The sequence below is a fragment of the Nycticebus coucang genome, chromosome 12 (genome assembly GCF_027406575.1).
Source record: "Nycticebus coucang isolate mNycCou1 chromosome 12, mNycCou1.pri, whole genome shotgun sequence".
Lineage (NCBI taxonomy): Eukaryota > Metazoa > Chordata > Mammalia > Primates > Lorisidae > Nycticebus > Nycticebus coucang.
In genome coordinates this window covers 33,462,166-33,483,730 of record NC_069791.1, presented here as the reverse complement: position 1 = coordinate 33,483,730, position 21,565 = coordinate 33,462,166, and the positions used below count along the sequence as shown (strand labels likewise).

At 39.4% G+C, this 21,565-nt stretch overlaps 1 protein-coding gene across 2 annotated transcripts in view; it reads right to left on the bottom strand.

Annotated features, from left to right (window-relative positions):
* Window positions 1–21,565, bottom strand: part of ITPR2 (inositol 1,4,5-trisphosphate receptor type 2) — a 537,798-nt gene that overhangs the window by 348,444 nt on the left and 167,789 nt on the right. For both annotated transcript variants that reach the window (XM_053554147.1, XM_053554146.1), the window contains exons 12-16: window positions 20,334–20,433; window positions 19,678–19,838; window positions 8,667–8,808; window positions 6,257–6,418; window positions 510–682 (exon numbers count right to left, since the gene is read on the bottom strand). In XM_053554147.1, coding sequence (XP_053410122.1) covers window positions 510–682; window positions 6,257–6,418; window positions 8,667–8,808; window positions 19,678–19,838; window positions 20,334–20,433 — 738 coding nt within the window. The remainder of the gene's footprint in view (window positions 1–509; window positions 683–6,256; window positions 6,419–8,666; window positions 8,809–19,677; window positions 19,839–20,333; window positions 20,434–21,565) is intronic.

Below are 21,565 nucleotides of genomic sequence, written 5' to 3'. Positions count from 1 at the left end.
CTTTGCCAATCTGCTTGACTTTTCTGCATTCATTTGTCCCAGATAACGTAGCAAGGTGCAATAGAAAAAGAACCTGATGTGAAGTCAGAAAGCTTTCTCATTCTATTCCTAACTGTTGGGGTATTCCTGGGCTAGTTACCCTCTAGGCTTCTATTTTCTACAATGTGGATAATATTATACAAACAGTGTACTTCATGCAAACGTACAAAGATTTAAATGAGACAACATATACAAATATATTTTGAAAAATTATAAAATTTTATAAAATCATAAGTTACCAGAGTAAAAGTCAATTACCCTTACATATAAACCTATCAAGGGTTTTGATTTCTTAATGAGGTAATGACTCTTTATTAAACATAATTATTAAGATTATAGAAATAAGCCCAACATAGTTTCTCCATGAACAGTTTGTGATATGAAAGAATTCTAACTTTTACAAGTTGTAAAAATAAAACAAAAAGCCATAATGCCCTCTAGAAAAGATTACTATACGAATCACTTCAAACCTTGGCTCCCGATTTCTCCTGAGTAAACTGACAAATGTTTCTATTTCTTTTGCTGTGATATGTTTCTCTAGTAGTTTTCTGTTGTTGTGCAACAAAGCTGTGATAGTATCTTCTGCCAAAATATCATAGCCAATCTGGGACTGCATGACACAGAAATTCTTAGCAATATATTCCTGCAAAGAAGAAAGACTGTCAGAATGCACTGCCAAACAGCTTAGAAATAACAGGTTCTATTAGGGTCAACAACATTGATTAATCTATTCATAACAGAAGATTCGCAAAAAAGGTTGCCAAGAGAAATACAAATAAATAATTCTTCGATAAATAGAGCTTTTTGAGGAAGGTAATAAAAAGCATATTAGCATATTCATAATTTAAAGTATAACAAAAAATTATATGCCCAGAATTTTTTTTTCTAGACAGTCTCACTCCATTGCCCCAGACTAGAGTACCCCAGCATCATAGCTCACAGAACCTCAAACTCCTGGGCTCAAGTGATCCTCTTGCCTCAGCCTCCAAAGTACCTGGAATTATAGGTGCCCACCAAAACACCCAGGTTATTTTTGTTTTTTTTTTTTAGTAGAGACAGGGTTTTACTCTTGCTGAGGCTGGTCTCCAACTCCTGAGCTCAAGCAATCCACCCACCTCCGCCTCCCAGAGTACTAGGATTACAGGCATGACTAGAAATAATTTGTAATGTTAAGTACTTACGCTCACGTGAGTGGGGGAAAAATAATACCAACTAAATTAACACGTTTTTAGGATTTCATCAGTCTAGTAGAGTCCTTTCTTCTAACACTCTTTTAAAAGTTATAGTGAGCGAGGCGCCTGTAGCTCAGCGGCTAGGTGCTGGCCACATACACCAGAGCTGGCGGGTTTGAACCTGGCCCGGGCCTGCCAAACAACAATGACAACTACAACAACAACAAAAAAAAATAGCCGGGTGTTGTAGCAGGCACCTACAGTCCCAGCTACTCAGGAGGCTGAGGCAAGAGAATCACTTAAGCCCAAGAGTTTGAGGTTGCTGTGAGCTATGACACCAGGGCACTCTCCTAGGGGTGACATAGTAAAACTTTATCCCCCCAAAAAAAGTTATAGTAAACAATGTTGGCATAATTATAAGAAATAAAATTATTGCCTAAGATTTCATTCATGAGGCATGAGATCTATGCTATTACTTGAAGATCCCAGATGGACTGGGTTGATTCCTTTTTTTATACTACAATAGTCTATAATAACTTCTCTTTAAAATCGTGGTAAAATTTCATGCATTTTTTAACTTTAAAAAACTATCAAACAAGATAATATGATTAATCACTTCACTGATCAGATCCATTCACCCAATAAATACTTCCTAAAGCCTATGACAGTCCAGGCACCATGTAAGAGACTCAGGATATGGCTGTAAACAAGATAGATAAGCTCTCACGGCACTTATATCCTAGCAAGATAAAAGGCAGTAATGAGCAAATATGATCATTTCACATGTTGAGAAGTGAAAGGAAACACAGGGCTGGAGAAAGGTGGCAACTTTAGATGCAGTAGATGCTGAAGAAGTGACGTTCAAGCTAGAACAGAAATGATGAACGGAAGTGGCTGTTCAAGCTAGAACAGCCATGGGAAGCCCTGATGGGAAGCCGTCTAGGCAGCTGGGGACACAGTGCCAAGACCCTGTGGGAGCGGAAGCAAGCTTGTGATTATAAGCAAAAAGTGGCCATCCAGCTTGAGTATGCTAAGTGAGGAGAAGTCAAAGCTGATGGTGCAGAGGTCAGTCAAGAGCATGCTATAGGCCATGACAAAGGGCAAAAAGGATATTCCAAGAGCAAGACAGCGCCACTGGGAAGGTTCAGTCGTGTTATTTAGTCTGCTTCTTGTTTTTCACACCAATTTTCCTGTATTCCAAAATACTATTGCTCACTGCCCACATTGTTTCTACAAGCAGCACACCTCCACAGCTATAGAACTGGTGAACCTAATCCCTTTAACAATCCAAAGTTTTCACTTTGAGCTAGGTACAGTGGCTCCGGCCTGTAATCCTGGCACTCTGGGAGGCTGAGGTGGGTGGATCCCTTGAGCTCAGAAGTTCAAGACCAGCCTGAGCAAGACCTAGATCCATTTCTACTAAAAATAGAAGAAAAAAAAAAGCGAGCCAGCCAAAAAGTAGTCCCGGCTACTGAGGAGACTGAATCAAGAGGATCACTTGAGCCCTAGAGTTTGAGATTGCTGTGAGCTATGACACCACAGCCCCTCAACTTTCTCACTTTGAGACAAAGTGAAACTGTGTCTCAAAAAAAAAGTTTTCACTGTGGCTTTTTGAGGGATTCTCCTTGGGAATGTATCTTTGTTTCCATGATAAAAGAATGTATTGATTAGAAAGTGGTTTTGCCTTAGGTAAAATTTACTGGAATGTATCTATTCCTTGAAAATGTTATCAGTTACACAACTCTAATTATATTCTAGGCAGCATCTTTGTGGCCTTTCAAGATGATGGCTTTGTGTATTGGGTAGCCAGTTAAGTAAAGTGAATGTCTCTTAGTATATCATTTTAAAGATATATATCGATTTACACACTTCTATGGCTATTGTAGTTATATTCTAGCATAAGGCAAACGTCCAAGATGTTAATAAAAAATCAAAGGAAATTAGAGGTGCTATCAAGTTCTATAAATAATAGTAAACACAAGCTCAATATTAAAGACAGGGATTAGTGCTAAATTACAAATGAACTCTCTCTTAGGACTATATAACACATAGGTGAGAATAAACAGGAAGAAGGTAATTATGCAAAAAAGGAGACAGTCTTTATGCCTACATTTTAAAACCATGTTTTAAAAATATCAGAAAGCTGCTTTATGCTTAACACAAAGCACTCTTAATACAATAGAAAGGAGAGAAAGATTTCTTGGCTATCACAAAGATTCAATTAGAACATGTAGGAGAAAGGGAGGAGAAATAAAATCTAATCCCTAACAAATACCAGAGCTGCTTTATTCTATTCTTTTTTTTTTTTTTTTTTTTTTTTTTGAGACAGAATCTTACTATGTCGCCCTTGGTAGAGTGCTATGACATCACAGCTCACAGCCACCTCAAACCCTTGGACTTAAGCGATTCTCTTGCCTCAGCCTCCCAAGTATTTGGGACTACAGGTGTCCACCACCAGGCCCAGCTATTTTTTAGAGATGGGTTCTCACTGTGGCTCAGGCTGGTCTCAAACCTGTGAGCTCAAACAATCCACCCACCTTGGCCTCCCAAGTTCTGGTATTACAGGCATGAGCCACCACGCCCAGTGAGATTCTTTATTCTACTGTCAGCTCTATGATCTATCTCTTGGGGAGATGCCCACAGTCATATACTCCAAAGGAACCCAAAAAGCTGGTCCCTGGAATACAGAAACATTTACCTGAAAAGGAGTGATGTGACTAGGTAGCGTGTGTGTGTGTGTGTACACACACACGTTTACTTGTCAGAAGGACGAGCATGTTCAGAGCAGAAACTGCACATGCCTCAGCTCGCTGGGCCCAATCTCTGGCTAAGACTAAGGATGCGGTGAGAAAGAACCAATGTGTGCCAGACCTTGAGAGACTGAGAACTGATACCAGTTAAGACACGCTGCCCCAAGAACCTGCTAAGCACTAGCAGAATAGCCAGACCCAGAGAGCCCTGGCACCAAACCACAGGGCAGAGCTGGGAGCAGTTGAAGGGGAGCGGGGACCTCAGCAGCTTTCCAGTAGCTGCTCATAATCAAGGACGGCATCATCGTGGGACCCGACGGGACTGGGGGCACCAGGCAGTCTCGGTAGACCTGCTGGCTGCTTCTGTTCATTTCAATCTCTGTACTACAGCATGGTTTGTATGTGTAGAATGGTGACCTGTCTAGCACATGTAACTCTCCAGACCCAGGAAGAGAAATGGGGACAAGTAGAGTGCGTAGAATAGCCTCCCCCTACCCCCCATGCTCACTCCAGGCCACTGCAGAGTTCAGAGCCTGTCACTGGGCGCATCTCCGACACTGCCTCTCAGTGCGGGAAGGTCCGTCCTCTGACCTTATGGAACTTAATTTTTCTTCCAATAAAATATGAACAACTCTACCTACTTTATCTTGCCATCTTGAAGGAATGCAACAAAGTTGGGAAAAATAATTCTAGTGATAGCATTTCAACATTTTGATCAGAAAGAACAATTATATAACCAGGATCATAACAGAAAATACTTAAGGATTTCTTTATATTGTCCCTCTGAGGGTGTAATTTGCCATATTAATTATCTTCTGGCTAATGTTTTACATATTCCTTTTGGCCCTTTATTAATCTTCAAACAATTTCAAAGCCAAAATATTTGATCACAAACTTCCTAAAGCAAATCTTTTTTTCTCCTTGCCAAAAATCTTTAAACTACCAAGAGGCGAGAGTGTAATGGCTAAGGGCCCGGTTTGCACACTGGCTTCACTCTTAAAACGATCATCTCAGACAAGTTACTTAGGCTGTCTGCGCCTCCATCCCTCATCTTAATTCAGCTTTAGCTAATTCATAAAAAGTACTTAGAACTGAGTGTGGTACAAAGTAAGCACACAATAAATACCACAAACTATTCCCAAAGAACCTCCACCCTCTGTATTTGACATCCTAATCCAGGGTTTTGCAAACTTTTTTTATCTCACGGAACACTTGAACCTATAGTTAAACTTCCACAGCACATTTAAATTATGTTTATCAAAAAAAAAAAAAGAGTAAAAGAAAGAATCTACTTACTGTGCTTTGAACTGCTTTCAAAAATAATTCAATTGATAATCTCTAAAAATTTTTGAAACATACCCAAGATCCTCTCACAATTGAAAATCACTGTCCTAGACCTCAGCTCTACCTGGCTTAGCCCAACCCGCCTTCCCGGCCTTCCTCATAGACCACATTCATCAGCAAAATTTCCTGATACCACATTTGTCGCTCAAATGAATTACAAGAAACATAGGACACATTAATTTATCAAATAATAATTTCAAACGAATTACAAGAAACACAGGACACATTAATTTATCAAATAATTAATTTCAAACAATGTTTAAATATTTATCAAGTATTTATAGTATTGAACACAATGCAAAATATTATGTATTTTTAAGATAAAAATGAGACTTAAAAGAATACACTTGCACTCAGCAACATTTAACTGTATCCTTAGGTCCCCCTGGGTTCCCTGGCCTCTGTAGCTGCAGAGCCAGTGTGCCCTTTCCACCATCCATCACTCTGGCTGCGTATTTTTCTCTTCCTAAAATACCCGTTCCTATACAATCAATGAAAACGATTCTCATCCTACTCTAAGGCTTCTTTCTCCAACATCCTTCCTTGGCTCCCACAGCCAGGGCTGAGCTCTCCCACTTGTGAATTCCCATCACGCTGCCCCTTCTCTCATGTCCCCTCAGGCCTTCCCCCTTATATTTCAGATGCACACGTTGTATTTTTTCCACAAGGCAATAAACTTGTGATACCCCACAAGTTCCTCAAGCCAAGACTTCATTCCTCTTTACATAATAAATCCAGAATGCCTCCTGGCCAGCAGGAGATACCACCACGCACATCCAAGGGTCCTCTCTCAATAATTCTAAAAATATTTACAGACCATGATTATATACAACATTTCATTTCAAAGTGAAATTTCCCATTCCTACTTCCCATGTTTTAGAAGAGTAACCAAAGAACCTTGCCCATACTTTAAATACAAAACTGAGTTAAAAATGGGCCCCACTCTCTGACCTGATTTTTCCGGTAGTCCTGCTGCGAGTGCCTCAGCACACGGTAGCAGAGCCTCAGCATGTACTTGTAGGGAGCGTATCTTTGGTCCCCCAGATCTTCAAGTCTTAACATTGAGCCTTCTCCTGCCCTTTCCTTAAAGGGTGCTTTGAGAATCCCGAATACCTATCAGGAACAAAAAGAACAACCAAGTCTGATGACGGAAGGTGTGTGTTCTGCAATTTATTTTAATTTTCTTCCAAATGACAGCACCAACTCAAAATACTTATGGAATATTTGAGCAGTATTAATGTAAAAGGGAAAAAAATAAAAAGGATTTGGGATAAAGAACCACAAAGAATAACAACACTGCTTAATGAAATGACAAAAACATTATTTAAATAAAATGCTTAATTTTGTTTTGAAATTCTATTTTATTAAAATAGGAAATATAAGGATGTTTATACCAAGTTACATGAATATATTCAGATAAAATACGGTCTGATAGCTATAGGCTTTATGGTTTCTGCTCATTACTTTCTACAACTTTTCAAAATCAAAATACAGAAAACACATATTTTTTATCTGAAATTAACATCAGAAAATTGCCTCCAATCAGTGCTTCTCAATCTCTTTGGACAAGAGTTAATTTACAGTGTTTGGTGCACAAAGATTCACTGACAATGAATTTTATCAGTATTCAAATGAAACAAAGAGCCACATGGGCAGCTGGTGGTACCCTGTGAGCCAGAGTCTTGTGAGGTTAGTGGTTTGGAAGAATTTAGAAAGCATTGAAGAATGTAACTCTTTTAGGCAGCAAAACAGCAGGCAGGATCACCTGGAGATGAGTTGGGAGGATGAGCAGTCTCTGAAAGAGCATGAACATTGACAGAGGTAAACAAAAGGGATAGAAATTATCCTTAGGAGTCTGTGAGATACGATACAAACTAAAGTTTCTTCAATAATTCTGAATTTACTAAACCATGAACTTTATAATACTGAAATGAAAGATTTGACATATATTGTTTAAGATAATATTAACAAATCATTCAAAATTCTAAAAGTTCTTGAAATCAAATGTCTTACATAAAAGAATTCTAGATGTCAGAAAGACTGTCCCCTTAGATTTGCAACCTTTTGTTTGAGAAAAATGTTTATATTTTTAAACAATCAGCTATAGATATAAGAATTAAAAATATGTCTACTATTTGCTTTTCCAAACTCAATAAGAACAGTGTCTTCATAACATGATTTTTTGTTTTAAGTATCTTCCCTGAGTCCATACTTCACTGAAGCAGACACCCATCACTTTATAAAAAGAACACATGAATGCCGGGCGCGGTGGCTCACGCCTGTAATCCCAGCACTGTGGGAGGCTGAGGCAGGAGGATTGCTTGAGCTCAGGAGTTCGAGGCTTGTCTGAGCGAGAGTGAGACCCCGACTCATGAAAAAAATGGAAAAACCCAGCCGGGCGCCGCGGCGAGCGTCTGTAATCCCAGCGGCTTCGGAGGCTGAGGCAGCAGGATGCCCACAGCCCGAGTCTGAGGTTGCAGTGAGCTACGACACCATTGCCCTCTGCTCAGGGCATAGGGTAGAACTGTGTCTCAACAAAAAAAAAAAAAAAAAAAAAAAAAGAACACATGAAAGCAGGCATGTCCGCATGTGCCTGCTATTAGGAGGCGAATGAACATACTGATGTATTCTGCACAATTTCAAGAAGATGTAATATAGGAGCAGCTCTACACTTTCAGGGAAATAAACCCTCATACTATATAGAGCACTTGTGAGCTGATGAGAAGACAAGGAAAGAAGTAGACAACAGATGGAAATGGCAGCTTCCAACTTCACATGGAAATTCTACCTACAAATTTTTTTGGCATGTTTTTTAAGCTAGTCTGATCATGCAGATTCGTTTAGAGGTCTACTATAGGCAACCACAAGATGGCCCCAATATTTCCCTGCCTCCTGGTGTTCACATCCTTATGAAATCCTCTCTGTTTGACAGACAGCTGTATTTATTAACTTGATTCCAAACAAACAGAACACAGGAGAATTGGTGGGACGCTAATTCTAAGATGAGGTTATAAAATGATGGTAGCTTCCACCTGAGTGTCCTCTCTAGTTCTCGTCTGGATTCCTCACTTCTAAGAAAAGCCACCTACCTTTCCTTGAGGCACCCCAGTGCAGGCCCTGCTGGGCCTTGAGATGACTGCAGCCCACTCCCCAATCACCCCCTCACACCCACCAACACCTTGACAACAACCTGTAAAAAATCTTGAACAAGAACCACCCACCTAAGCCACTCCCAGGTCCACAGGCCACAGAAACTGTGAGATAACGTAAGTGTCCATTGTTGTCAGCCACTAAGTTTTGGGGTCATCTGTACTACAATTCAAAAATTAAAATATGCAAATTTAGTGCATGAAAAATTCACCTGGGCCAATATGTTTTGTTCCCTCATTAATTTTTGACGTTCTCGGTTTGGTTTAGTGATGACCACATCCAGAACCTCTTGTCCGTTATTAGGCACGTCGGCAACAAAGAAGATTAGGTCTTCCAATAACTTGGTTACAAATCTACCATAAAATGAAAAGAAGTTTTTACTCCATGGTGTGCTTAATTTTGGAAAAAAAACAATTATATTAAACACTAAGAACTAAAAAACTAAAAAAGGATTCCATAACAAAACTTAATTCACAAAAACAATATCTAATGCAGTTATGGTTTACCTAAACCTTCACAAAGACATTCCTTCCACAGTTCCTCCAATCCCCTGCTCCTGCCTCCAGATCTAATCAAGTATTTTTAAAGATTATTATGAAATAAAGCCAGTGAGCCCCAACTACGGTGACTTGGTAGGATGACACCACCAGAAGCCTTTGTTTTGTTTTCTTTCAGATTAACATGGGGATACAAACAGTTAACGTTACATAGTTTGCTTTAGCGAGGTTAAAGTACAGGTTGTGTCTGTGCCCTTCGCCCAGGACATGTGCAATAGACCTGTGGGAATTCACCAAACCCCTTCTCCGCCACATGTGAATGTAATTGAGTTTTTCTCTAATGCCCAGCAAAGCAGAATATTTCTGCTTAAGGGAGAACAGCTATATCTCTAAATTCCTAAATTCAAATCTTTTTTTCTTTACTATTAACTCAAACTACACTTCTTAATCCTCACCACATTTCAGTTTACCCAATGTACAGAAAAATGTAAATTATCTGTGAACAGAAACACAGTAAGCAGTCTAATGCTCTGAATTGCTATGAAAGTATTAAATGACCTATAAAAATTATAGTATTCTAAAACCATACACTGATGTTTGCTTTTAAATCATATTTTGGTTATTATTATAACTATTGCTTGAACTGCAGCAGCATTTAGTACCTGAAGTGTCTTGAAAAACCTTCTTCTCCTTACTTCTTTTTCTTGACCTGCTCTTCATCATTTGCTATTTGTATTGGTAGATTGAGGGAGCAGGCATGGGTTCAAGTTATTACAAAAACAGGTAAATGGATTAGAAATTTACAGTGGAAGGACTAAGGGATTTTTTTTAAGTTATTATTGCTGGTGAAGTACAGCTCTCTTAATCAAACAAAGAATTTTGGTTTGGGAATAAGACGAAAGCTGATCAACAATTTTTAAATTAGTTTTTTTGGGGGTTTTTTGTTTGTTTTTGAGATGGATTCTCCCTATGTTGCCCTCAGTAGAGTGCGATGGCATCACAGCTCACAGCAACCTCAAACTCTTGGGCTTAAGAGATTCTCTTGCCTCAGCCTCCCAAGTAGCTAGGACTACAGGCGCCTGCCACAATGCCTGGTTATTTTTTGTTTGTTTTTGCTGTTGTTGTCGTTGTTTGGCAGGTTTAGGCCAGCTTTGAACCCGCCAGCCCTGGCATATGTGGTTGGCACCCTAACCACTGAGCTATGGGAGCTGAGCCAGTATTTAAATTAGTTTTATTCTACTAGCATAATCATTCACTGTTATTAGCAGGGTCAATCGTGATCACATCAATAAGAAAACTATAATTAAAGAGCTTCAACGATTCCAGAAAAGTGTGGGATTTACTCAATTAGAAAATATCTGGATCCTTTCAGCTGAGTTCAAGGATAAGGAAGGATGGGAAGATGAAAGGATGGAAACAAGGATGAAGAAGAGGGAGGGAGGGAGGAAACATCTTGGTCCTCTCCTATCTCCAAATAGAGCTCCTGAAAGAAAATGTATTTTTTTTCTTTTTTTGAGACAGAGTCTCACTACGTCACCCTAAGTAGAGTGCTGTGGCGTCACAGCTCATAGCAAAACTCTTGGGTTTAAGCAATTCTCTTGCCTCAGCCTCCCAAGTAGCTGGGACTACAGGAGCCCGCCACAATGCCCAGCTATTTTTTTGTTGCAGTTGTCATCATTGTTTAGCTGGCCTAGGCTGGGTTCAAACTCACCAGCCCTGGTGTATGTGGCTGGAGCTGTAACCACTGCCACCCAAGAGAATGTATTTTAAAGGAGCCAAGAACACACACATGCAAACCAGAATTTAGGTACCAAAAAATTTTCAGCATATTTCCAGGGGTCATAAACTCTACTCCTAAATTCCAGAGATCCTATACTTTCTTGGTGTGCCCATTTTAAATTTTAACCCAATCTGTTTCTTTTGGAAAATATGTCGCACAGGACTCGCTGACATGGTTAGGTTTAATTTAATCCAGAAGGCAACCACAGAAACGTAAAACCTGTTCCCTGTTCATCAAACTGTGCTGTGAACTTCTCTTGTAACTGTGATTTAGTGTTTGCTAAATCATTCTGTTCTTCTTAAATCAAAACAATTCTTTTGAGTTCAGGCTACTTCAACAAACTGAAATTAAGTTGAATCCCATTGCTATCTGCTCAATACAAGCCCAGTTTGAGCATAAATATTTGTATTTTCTTTTAAAAATTATTAATATTCTTTTCTTTTGCTGTTTCAATAATTTTAATTAAATGTTTAGATATCATAGCACAATTTTTTGAGCAGTTACAGACCACTCTGTTTCAAAGTCTTCCACATGCCCTGAAAACTGGTGATGGTTAATGGAATGATTATGAAAAAAATTAATACTCTTAATTGAAGATCAGTATATGTTAACCCTCCTTGCAGAGCCCATCCCCTCTGATGGTGACACCATGGAAGCTGGGGAAGCCCAACTTCTTTTCTGACCTCTTATAAGAAAGATGATGGGGAGATTATCAATCCATAATTAAAACACACTGAGGTACTTTTCTCTCGTGAGAAGAATAAAGAAATATTAATAACTTCAAGTTTTATAAGAAAAACATATAATTAACATGAATAAGAACTTAACAGTAAAGGCTAAAGAACAGAAATAGGACCTAAAGCTGCTACATCAGTAGAGGAAAAGGTAAAATGGGGGAGGGGGAAATATAAACTTTATCAATCTAATAGAAATCAAGAAAGAAATGAAAGGAAAAGAAAATGAGCTACACTAAAGAAAGGAGTGGGGGGGGACATGAGTCCAAGTGCATTTATCAAAGGCAAGGTAATTAAACTTGCAAACTGAAATAGAAGACCAGCCTGAGCAAGAGCAAGACCCCATCCCTACAAAAAGAAAAAGAAAAATTAGCTCAGCGTGTTCATGTGTGCCTGTAGTCCCAGCTATGCAAGACCAGCCTGATCAAGACCCCATCTCTACAAAAAAAAAAAAAGAAAAATTACTTCAGCATGGTCACGTGTGCCCATAGTCCCAACTATGCAAGAGGATCAATCACTTGAGCCCAAGAATTTGAGGTGAGCTATGATAATGCCACTGTACTTCAGTCTGGGCAACAGGGTAAGACTTTGTTTCGAGGGGAAAAAAAAAGAAAAGATAAGACTATCAAATTAGACTCTTATTTTTGCAGTTTGGGCCGGGGCCAGGCTTGAACCCACCACCCCCAGTATATGGGGGAGCCACAGGCGCCACCCCAGATTAGACTTTTTAAATGCTGACTTCTGCTGCTCACAAGAGACATAACTAAAGCAAAATGACTGGGAAATCAATCTTTTCCACACAGATCCCTTTTTCTTTCTCAATTTTCCTAGTTTAATTATAATTTCCCATTGCTGCCTTTTTTAATAACTTCAACTTCATTTTTGCTAGTGTTTCTACCGATATAATTTGGTTTTACACCCAATTTTATCCCCGTAAAGTTTTCTGTTTGCTTCTTTTGGTTTGATTTATAGCATTTTTGTCTTTCCTCTCTACTTGGTGGAGGTGGGGTACTGTGTCTGACCAGGTTAGCAAAGAGCTGCTGACCTCAAGGGAACCACGCAACTGGGCACCCCCAGAAGGTGGGGTTTTTTAAGGTTGTGTCAAAGTACCCTACTGTACACCTATATTGCCCTGTCTCCCTCTTTCTGTCCCTCTCTTCTTTTTGTCAATATTCCTTATACCCACCCCCTCTCCTTTCTCTTTCTTTTTTTCTTATCACTCGGTCCTCCTTTCTTTCATCCCCTTTTTTTGCTCTTCAACCTTCTCACCCTTCTGGTCCTGTAACCCTTAGTCCACAGGCACAAGAACTTAAAGAGCAAGAGGAAGTGAAAGGAAAATTAGGGCAAGGAAACAGATAAAAGAAATCACTCATGAGGAAGAATCAGCAGAAAACTCCAGGCAACATGAAGAACCAGTCTAGAACAATCCCACCAAGGGACCATGAGGTAGCTACTGCAGATGATTCCACCAGTATAGAAATGTTAGGAATGACAGAAAGGGAATTTAGAATACACATGTTGAAAACAATGAAAGAAATGATGGAAACAATGAAGGAAATTGCTAATAAAGTGGAAAATAACCAAAAGGAAATCCAAAAACAGAATCAAATAAGAGATGAACGATATGAAGAATATAAAAAGGATATAGCAGACCTGAAGGAACTGAAACAGTCAATTAGGGAACTTAAAGATGCTATGGAAAGTATCAGCAACAGGTTAGACCATGCAGAAGAAAGAATTTCAGAGGTAGAAGACAAAGTTCTTGAGATAACTCAGACAGTAAAAGAGGCAGAAAAGAAGAGAGAGAAAGCAGAACGTTCACTGTCAGAATTATGGGACTTTATGAAGCGTCCCAACATACGAGTTATAGGAATTCCAGAAGGGGAAGAAGAATGCCCCAGAGGAATGGAAGCCATACTAGAGAATATTATAAAAGAAAATTTCCCAAACATCACCAAAGAGTCTGACACACTGCTTTCAGAGGGATATCGGACCCCGGGTCGCCTCAACTCTAACCGAGCTTCTCCAAGACACATTGTGATGAACCTGTCCAAAGTCAAGACAAAAGAAAAGATTCTGCAAGCTGCCAGGAGTAAGCGCCAGTTGACCTACAGGGGCAAATCCATCAGAGTGACCGCAGACTTCTCTAATGAAACTTTCCAAGCAAGAAGACAATGGTCATCTACCTTTAATCTACTTAAACAGAACAATTTTCAGCCCAGAATTCTGTACCCTGCTAAGCTAAGCTTCAAAATTGACGGAGAAATCAAATCATTTACGGATATACAAACATTGAGGAAATTCGCCACAACAAGACCAGCTCTACAGGAAATACTTCAACCTGTTCTGCACACTGACCACCACAATGGATCAGCAGCAAAGTAAGAACTCAGAAATCAAAGGACAGAACCTAACCTCCACACTGATGCAAAAGATAAAACTAAGCAACGGACTCTCACCAAATAAGACGAATAGAATACTACCACACTTATCAATTATCTCAATAAATGTTAATGGCTTGAATTCCCCACTGAAGAGACATAGATTGGTTGACTGGATTAAAAAACACAGGCCATCCATTTGCTGTCTGCAAGAAACACACCTGGCTTCAAAAGACAAATTAAAGCTCCGAGTCAAGGGTTGGAAGACAATTTTTCAGGCAAACGGAATTCAGAAGAAAAGAGGAGTTGCAATCTTATTTTCAGATACATGTGGATTTAAAGCAACTAAAGTCAAAAAAGACAAAGATGGTCACTTTATATTGGTCAAGGGAAAACTACAACAAGAAGACATTTCCATTCTAAATATTTATGCACCCAATTTAAATGCTCCCAGATTCTTGAAGCAGACCTTACTCAGTCTGAGCAATATGATATCTGATAATACCATCATAACAGGGGACTTTAACACACCTCTTACAGAGCTGGACAGATCCTCTAAACAGAAATTAAACAAAGATGTAAGAGATTTAAATGAGACCCTAGAACAACTATGCTTGATAGACGCATATAGAACACTCCACCCCAAAGATAAAGAATATACATTCTTCTCATCACCCCATGGAACATTCTCCAAAATTGATCATATCCTGGGACACAAAACAAATATCAACAGAATCAAAAGAATTGAAATTTTACCTTGTATCTTTTCAGACCATAAGGCACTAAAGGTGGAACTCAACTCTAACAAAAATGCTCAAGCCCACCCAAAGGCATGGAAATTAAACAATCTTCTGTTGAATAACAGATGGGTGAAGGAAGAAATAAAACAGGAAATCATTAACTTCCTTGAGCATAACAACAATGAAGACACAAGCTACCAAAACCTGTGGGATACTGCAAAAGCAGTTTTGAGAGGAAAATTCATCGCTTTAGATGCCTACATTCGAAAAACAGAAAGAGAGCACATCAACAATCTCACAAGAGATCTTATGGAATTGGAAAAAGAAGAACAATCTAAGCCTAAACTCAGTAGAAGAAAAGAAATATCCAAAATCAAATCAGAGATCAATGAAATTGAAAACAAAAGAATCATTCAGAAAATTAATGAAACAAGGAGTTGGTTTTTTGAAAAAATAAATAAAATAGATAAACCATTGGCCAGACTAACTAGAAATAGAAAAGTAAAATCTCTAATAACCTCAATCAGAAACGATAAAGGGGAAATAACAACTGATCCCACAGAGATACAAGAGATCATCTCTGAATACTACCAGAAACTCTATGCCCAGAAATTTGACAATGTGAAGGAAATGAATCAATATTTGGAATCACACCCTCTCCCTAGACTTAGCCAGGATGAAATAGAGCTCCTGAACAGACCAATTTCAAGCACTGAGATCAAAGAAACAATAAAAAAGCTTCCAACCAAAAAATGCCCTGGTCCAGATGGCTTCACTCCAGAATTCTATCAAACCTTCAAGGAAGAGCTTATTCCTGTACTGCAGAAATTATTCCAAAAAACTGAGGAAGAAGGAATCTTCCCCAACACCTTCTATGAAGCAAACAACACCCTGATACCAAAACCAGGAAAAGACCCAAACAAAAAGGAGAATTTCAGACCAATCTCACTCATGAACATAGACGCAAAAATTCTCAACAAAATCCTAGCCAATAGATTACAGCTTATCATCAAAAAAGTCATTCATCATGATCAAGTAGGCTTCATCCCAGGGATGCAAGGCTGGTTTAACATACGCAAGTCTATAAACGTTATCCACCATATTAACAGAGGCAAAAATAAAGATCACATGATCCTCTCAATAGATGCAGAAAAAGCATTTGATAAAATCCAGCATCCTTTTCTAATTAGAACTCTGAAGAGTATAGGCATAGGTGGCACATTTCTAAAACTGATTGAAGCTATCTATGACAAACCCACAGCCAATATTTTACTGAATGGAGTAAAACTGAAAGGTTTTCCTCTTAGAACTGGAACCAGACAAGGTTGTCCTCTGTCACCTTTACTATTCAACGTAGTGCTGGAAGTTCTAGCCAATACAATTAGGCAAGACAAGGAAATAAAGGGAATCCAAATGGGAGCAGAGGAGGTCAAACTCTCCCTCTTTGCCGACGACATGATCTTATACTTAGAGAACCCCAAAGACTCAACCACAAGACTCCTAGAAGTCATCAAAAAATACAGTAATGTTTCAGGATAGAAAATCAATGTCCACAAGTCAGTAGCCTTTGTATACACCAATAACAGTCAAGATGAGAAGCTAATTAAGGACACAACTCCCTTCACCATAGTTTCAAAGAAAATGAAATACCTAGGAATATACCTAACGAAGGAGGTGAAGGACCTCTATAAAGAAAACTATGAAATCCTCAGAAAGGAAATAGCAGAGGATATTAACAAATGGAAGAACATACCATGCTCATGGATGGGAAGAATCAACATTGTTAAAATGTCTATACTTCCCAAAGCTATCTACCTATTCAATGCCATTCCTATCAAAGTACCTACATCGTACTTTCAAGATTTGGAAAAAATGATTCTGCGTTTTGTATGGAACCGGAAAAAACCCCGTATAGCTAAGGCAGTTCTTAGTAACAAAAATAAAGCTGGGGGCATCAGCATACCAGATTTTAGTCTGTACTACAAAGCCATAGTGCTCAAGACAGCATGGTACTGGCACAAAAACAGAGACATAGACACTTGGAATCGAATTGAACACCAAGAAATGAAACTAACATCTTACAACCACCTAATCTTTGATAAACCAAACAAGAACTTACCTTGGGGGAAAGACTCCCTATTCAATAAATGGTGTTGGGAGAACTGGATGTCTACATGTAAAAGACTGAAACTGGACCCACACCTTTCCCCACTCACAAAAATTGATTCAAGATGGATAAAGGACTTAAATTTAAGGCATGAAACAATAAAAATCCTCAAAGAAAGCATAGGAAAAACACTGGAAGATATTGGCCTGGGGGAAGACTTCATGAAGAAGACCGCCATGGCAATTGCAACAACAACAAAAATAAACAAATGGGACTTCATTTAACTGAAAAGCTTCTGTACAGCTAAGGACACAATAACCAAAGCAAAGAGACAACCTACACAATGGGAAAGGATATTTGCATATTTTCAATCAGACAAAAGCTTGATAACCAGGATCTATAGAGAACTCAAATTAATCCACATGAAAAAAGCCAACAATCCCTTATATCAATGGGCAAGAGACATGAATAGAACTTTCTCTAAAGATGACAGACGAATGGCTAACAAACACATGAAAAAATGTTCATCATCTCTATATATTAGAGAAATGCAAATCAAAACAACCCTGAGATATCATCTAACCCCAGTGAAAATGGCCCACATCACAAAATCTCAAAACTGCAGATGCTGGCGTGGATGTGGAGAGAAGGGAACACTTTTACACTGCTGGTGGGACTGCAAACTAGTACAACCTTTCTGGAAGGAAGTATGGAGAAACCTCAAAGCACTCAACCTAGACCTCCCATTCGATCCTGCAATCCCATTACTGGGCATCTACCCAGAAGGAAAAAAATCCTTTTATCATAAGGACACTTGTACTAGACTGTTTATGGCAGCTCAATTTACCATTGCCAAAATGTGGAAACAGCCTAAATGCCCACCAACCCAGGAATGGATTAACAAGCTGTGGTATATGTATACCATGGAATACTATTCAGCTATTAAGAAAAAATGGAGACTTTACATCCTTCGTATTAACCTGGATGGAAGTGGAAGACATTATTCTTAGTAAAGCATCACAAGAATGGAGAAGCATGAATCCTATGTACTCAATCTTGATATGAGGACAATTAATGACAATTAAGTTTATGGGGGGGGAAGCAGAAAGAGGGATGGAGGGAGGAGGGTGGGGCCTTAGTGTGTGTCACACTTTATGGGGGCAAGACATGATTGCAAGAGGGACTTTACCTAACAATTGCAATCAGTGTAACTGGCTTATTGTACCCTCAATGAATCCCCAACAATTAAAAAAAAAAAAAAAAATGACTGGGAAATCTGAAGTAAAGGAATATTGAAAAAGAGGCATCAGGCAAATACTAAACCAAAGATGCCAGGTGTAGCCGGTGTAGCCATAATAATATCTGGCAAATAAAATTTAAGGCAAAATTATGTTGCTCCAAGAAACAAACATCAGAAAGTCACCTGACCTGGTGATCGCACATCGGATGGCCCCTATTCTAGTCCCTGAGCTTCTACCGTGGAAATGCCCCTCAAGACCATAAGTTTGCACAAAGACGTGGGTACTGCCTGTGACCTTTGCCACCATATTAGCACCACAGACAGACATACCAGGAGTTTAACAATACTGCATGATCACATCTCTGACCTCTAGATGCTTCAGAGGAGCCCCCACACTTTTTGTGTATCCTCAGACATAAAACATGGTGCAGAAACGCTGGTTAAGGAAGGCATGTGTCACCACCTCAAGCTCTGAACAGCAGTGAACACCCCTTTATCCCCCCTCCTCCTTTCCCCACAACATATTCCTACTGCTCTCTATTTATTGGTACAGCTATGTAGAATAAGAGCAAAAAATTCCACTGAAAAGGACCCAGGGTTGAGGATATTGGAGCACAGTACAGGAGCTGGGACTCCAGAGTCATTCCTGTGGGAGGAGGGGAGAGAAAGGGATTCTGAGACAGATCTGCACTATTCTAACAGCATCTCCTGGACTTTGTATCATTCTTCTTGGGCTTGAGTTAAAAAAAAAAAATGTAATAATAACTTCATTCTCCATAAAGAAAAAAAGTCAGAGTTATGGATTATTTTCAGAAAAAAATTTACCTTGAGTTCTAAAACTGAGAAAATAAGATAAATGTATTCAATTCTGCCAATAATCTTGACAGCACTGACAGACAGCTTTGAATGAATTTTAATAGGAGGCGGCTTTTCTGAAATTTCTAAATTAAGATCAATAATCGTAACTTTGTACTTCTCAGGAAAAGCCTTCTCTTTTCTTTATTGTTTTTCATGCCAAAACAGTGGGGAAAGAAGCAGGGGAAAGGAAAGTCGTGCTCTCTGGTCAGTCCTCGTCTAGCACCTTCCACGGAATCATTTTGAGAAGCTAAGATTCTCTCCTGCAGCAGTAACTAATGAAGGGCGACTTGCACAGGGTTCCAGCCAGACACAGTGGGGGACCCATAATCTGAATCTTTGTCCTTTTCTTCAAGGAGTATTTCAATGCGTAGCAAGGGAGACTGGAAGGATCAGAGAGTAATAAAACAACTATTTGCAAGCCAAGCTAAAATGGAAAAAGTTAATATTCCAACAGATTTTAATTTGACCATTTTTATTCACCCACCATGACCAAGAGGAATCAAATTCCCACTTCATTGAGAAGCAGGTATACTGCTAGTAAGACTGTTCTAAATATTCTCATTCACTTGAGGTTTACTGCAGGAGTTGACGACTGACTCTTGATTTTAGAGCCATTTGAGGCTGGTGTGGTGGCTCACTCCTGTAGGTAGGATCACTTGAACCCAAGAACTCGAGACCAGCCTCAGCAAGAACAAGACCTCATTTCTCCTAAAAGTAGAAAAATTAGCTTGGTGTTGTGGCAGGCACCAGTAGCAAATTAGGAGGCTGAGGCAGGAGGATTGCTTGAGCCTAGGAGTTTGAGGTTGCTGTTAGCTAGCCTGGGCAACAGAGTGAAAAATCTATCTCAAAAAAAATAAAAAAAAGCCATTTGAAAAGGTTACTGACCTCCTCTCATTCTGAGTTATGGTGCCGTTTTCTAGCTTTTTGACTGTGGTTGCCAGCACTTTATTTGCATCGTTGGCAAAGTCTAAATCCCGGACTTCAGACAGAGGGACAGACACAATGGCAAATGCTTCTTTATCTTCTTTCGTTTGGCAGGTTCCAATCTGAAACGTTTTACCATAGGATTAGTTTTCTAAATATCTATGCAATATTCTTGGAAGACTAACACATCTAATACTGTTTAAAAATTACAAGACAAGAGTGCCTAATCCAAACATAGTAATTCCCACACACATAGCCTACTACAAAAGGCTGCAGGGACACAGATTCCTCATGCCCATTTCCTGGCCTGTTCCCAAAGCCCCACTGGAAACACATCCCTTTCACACCTGTCCCCTGCTTCAGTTCAACAGTGTAGAGCAAACACAGTCCTGAAATCTGCTCTTTCCACGTGCTGCTCCCATTCTTTCCTGTGTCTGTGCTACATCCTCCTCTACCATTGCCCTGCTGCAGCCAACCCAAGCAGCCCAGCTAAGGAAGCAACTGGCAAACGTGTATAATTGCTATAATCTCTACTACAGGTGAAAGCCGAGTTTAAGGAACGTGACCTATTGACACGGTATTTGGCTAAAAATTAAACCATCCTCAATAACATTTACCTTCAACATAACAGGTCTCTCTTCATCTGTGTCTATGGGGATACTAGTACTGGTTACCCATGTGTTGGTGCATAAATGCCTTAGCCGAACATACGAGTTCCTGAAAGCAAAACAATATAAAAAAACAGATTATGAAAATTAGCATGCTTACGATATATTTAACAGTTTCATACATGATAAGAACGTAGAATATCTTAAAATTAGTAACTGACTTATAATCCCTCTGATTTAAGGAAAAGTTCTGAATTATAGACTATTCCAAAGCATGTAGTATTAATGGGGTTCTCAAAGTGTGGTCCCTTGACCACTGGTGTCAGCATCATCCAGTAACTTGTTAGAAATGCAAATTCTAAGCTCTCATCCCCATTCATTGTTTGTGAATTCTACTCACTAAAATGTATCTGTAAACCCCAAATCAATACTCATGAAGCTTTGGTGGTCATTCAAAGACCCAGAGAGTGGCAAATATTTGAGTCACCCAATAGGTACATTTCCAAGCTGAGGTAAATGAAGTAACGCTCTGTTTTCTTGCTTTGGCCCTCATACGGTCAACTTCTCCTTTTTGTGCTTTTAGTGTCACATGTTTTCACATTTATGTGCTTTTGATTGGTGACTTTGATGTTTAAAATGGCCCCCAAGTGTAGTGCTGAAGCTCCATCTAGGGTTCCTGAGCACAAGAAGGCTGTAATGGGCCTTACAGATAAAATACCTGTGCTAGAGAAGCTTTGTTCGGGCACGAATTACGGTGCTGTTGACCAGGAGTTCAATGAATCAACACTGTATAATAAATAAGGTGTCTTTAAAAAGAAACACATACAGCCGGGCACGGTGGCTCACGCCTGTAATCCTAGCGCTCTGGGAGGCCAAGGCAGGTGGATAGCTTCAGCTCACGAGTTCAAGACCAGCCTGAGTAAAAGTGAGACCCCATCTCTACTAAAAATAGAAAAACTGAGGCAAGGAGATCAATCAGCTTAAGCCCGAGTTGGAGGTTGCTGTGAGCTATGATGCCACAGCACTCTATTCAGGGCAACAGCTTAAGACTCTGCCTCAAAAAAAAAAAGAAAACACGTGCAAGAAGGTGATATACTAATTGACAAAAATGTTGTCACCAGAAGCTTGCAGGAACCTAATCATGTATTTCCCCTGGGAACAATAGCTCAGTACTTGCTAATTCCACATACCATGAATAACAAAAATGGCCTACGAGCGAACTGTGAGAGAGGATTTGAGAA